General features: G+C 36.2%; 1 protein-coding gene across 1 annotated transcript; it reads left to right on the top strand.

Annotated features, from left to right (window-relative positions):
• The first annotated feature begins 813 nt into the window (after nt 1-813).
• LOC135770407 (olfactory receptor 6N1-like) lies at nt 814-1,794 on the top strand. The gene has a single exon (XM_065280103.1). It carries the CDS (start codon nt 820-822, stop codon nt 1,792-1,794), a length of 975 nt encoding a protein of 324 aa, XP_065136175.1. The 5' UTR covers nt 814-819.
• The last annotated feature ends 575 nt before the right edge of the window (nt 1,795-2,369 follow it).

Below are 2,369 nucleotides of genomic sequence, written 5' to 3'. Positions count from 1 at the left end.
AGATACTGGGAAGCGGTGGTTTAAATGGTTGTTTACGTAGCCGGGCGAGTAGGCCTGCCCGGCATCCCCGCTTTTGCTTTCTCTCTCTCCGCCGCCTGCGTCGTATGTTGGACCCGACAACGATCCACGGAGATCCCGGTTCTCTTGCTATGTCCGCAGATATGTTGTGAGTCCTCTGGAAATCACTTGTAATTGTTTGTTTGCACAAAAATGCATACTTGATTAAGTTCTGACGTTCGTAGGAAATATAAGCATAACTTGTTTTGACTAGCAGGATTGAAAAAACATATATGACCACATAAACAAAACACCAAACGGGAGAGCTAGGAGCCGCTGCGACTAAGCGCGCCGCCATCTTTGTTGCAATAAATACATGTCATATATTTATTATAAACCTGTATTTAACTATCACAAACTTCTTAATGATCTCAATATTATTATTTTTTTACTTTATTGTTGGTCTGTGTTAGGATTACCATAGGTAAATAACCGTCACTCAAATTATAGGGAAAGATTATGAGAGATAACTTATGCTGTGATTATCCTGGGAGTTTTCGTGTTGTTTTACGTCATGCAATTTTGAATGTTCTCTGATATAAATTATGTTGTCTGGTGATAACTAACTATAACCACTTATGGTTATAAACCCTCCTCTACATTCCTCTAGCAGCTAGTCTGGCTTAACAAAACTGGTGGATTTCAATATCAACAATTTTTTTTTTTTTTCGAAATGTTAAATAATCTAATGTGCTAATACTGTGAATATTGTGTACATACGGAACGCTAAAACTGGGACTTAAAGGACAATTCATCGTGTCAATGGGAAACATCACTTTTATAAAGGATTTTGTCATTTCTGGCTTTCCAGGACTTCAGCCTCGATATTACGGCATTGTCTCAGCAGCCCTGTTTTTTGTTTATGTGTGTACACTGATGGGAAATGCTGTATTTATAACATTATTTGTATTATCTAAGAGCCTTCAAAAGCCTGTATATTACTGCATTGTCAATCTTGCAGTGTGTGATGTACTCTTCAGCACCACTGCATTACCAAAGATAATCAGCAGGTATTGGTTTGAAGATGGATCTGTTTCATTTTTGGGCTGCTTTCTTCAAATGTTTTTTGTGCATTATTTTGGTGCAGTCACTGCACGTCTGTTGTCAGTTATGGCTATAGATCGCTATGCAGCCATATGTTTCCCACTACGATATCACAGCATTATGACAGACAGAAATGTTTTCATTTTAATCTTTGGCTGTTGGATTGTGGGTTTAATCGGCCCTTTGATGATGGTAATAAGAGCTTACCCACTCCCATACTGTGCAGGAAACACTATTGTACATTGTTACTGTGATCATATTGCCATAATAGCACTGGCATGCACTACCAGAGAAGACTATGTTCAACCTACTTTCATTAATGTAATGATAGTGCTGCTGGGTTCACTTGCCATTATTGTTTTCTCTTACTGTGCTATCATTGTTGCTGTTCTGCGTATATCGAGTGCTCAAGGAAGACTGAAGACTTTCTCCACCTGTAGTCCTCAGCTCATCATTATTGCTCTGTTTTTCCTACCCAGATGTTTATATTATGCATCTTTTTATCTTAACGTAGTGTTTAATATTAACATAAAGTTTAGTGCTGATGTGCAGGTGGTCATAATTGTGCTGTATAGCCTGCTGCCACCAATGATTAACCCATTTATTTATTGTTTGAGAACAGAAGAGGTGAAAAAAATCTTACTGACTAAATTGCAAAGGACAAAAATAGGTGTTAAATTAAGGCGGCCATGATCCATATGTCTCCTGATTTTCTAGCATTTAGGGTTGTGGGGAGTGTTGGAGTTTATCTCATATATCTCAGACCAGAACAGGGAAACACCACAAAAAGTTTGTTAGTGTCTGCCATGATGTGTCTACAATATACAATATTAGCTTTCTGTAGGTTTTTGTTTATTTAATAACAGCTCTTCAATATCGGCACACACACTGAGTATGAGTTCTGTACATGTAATAAAAGCATTATTGTTAAATTTACTTATAGATGCTTGTTTACTTATTGTGTTATATATTTTAGTAAATGAAAATAAACTTAAAAAATAGATGTAAAGAAATGTGTGCAACTGCAGAAGTGTTTATTATTCAAAAACATATTTTTTCACAGACCTGTAATCATAGGAATACAATGTACATATTTTTATTGGCTTGCTCAACAGCTATTTTTTATATTATGCATTTCTGGAAAGGATTTAGGTTGTTTATATTTTTGTTTTGTACATGGAAGAGCAAGTGTTGTGTCATAAAAGCCTTTGTGAGGACTACTACAGTGTAGCCTGTAAAAATCCTTTGGCATTATTTTAACTTAATTT

Source organism: Paramisgurnus dabryanus, chromosome 8, assembly GCF_030506205.2.
Source record: "Paramisgurnus dabryanus chromosome 8, PD_genome_1.1, whole genome shotgun sequence".
In the NCBI taxonomy this organism is placed as follows: Eukaryota; Metazoa; Chordata; class Actinopteri; order Cypriniformes; family Cobitidae; genus Paramisgurnus; species Paramisgurnus dabryanus.
This window is presented reverse-complemented; position numbering and strand designations above follow the sequence as displayed.

What these genes read in the sequence shown, in the direction of transcription:
- LOC135770407 (XM_065280103.1), top strand. Translation starts at nt 820, where the DNA reads ATGGGAAACATCACTTTTATAAAGGATTTTGTCATTTCTGGCTTTCCA.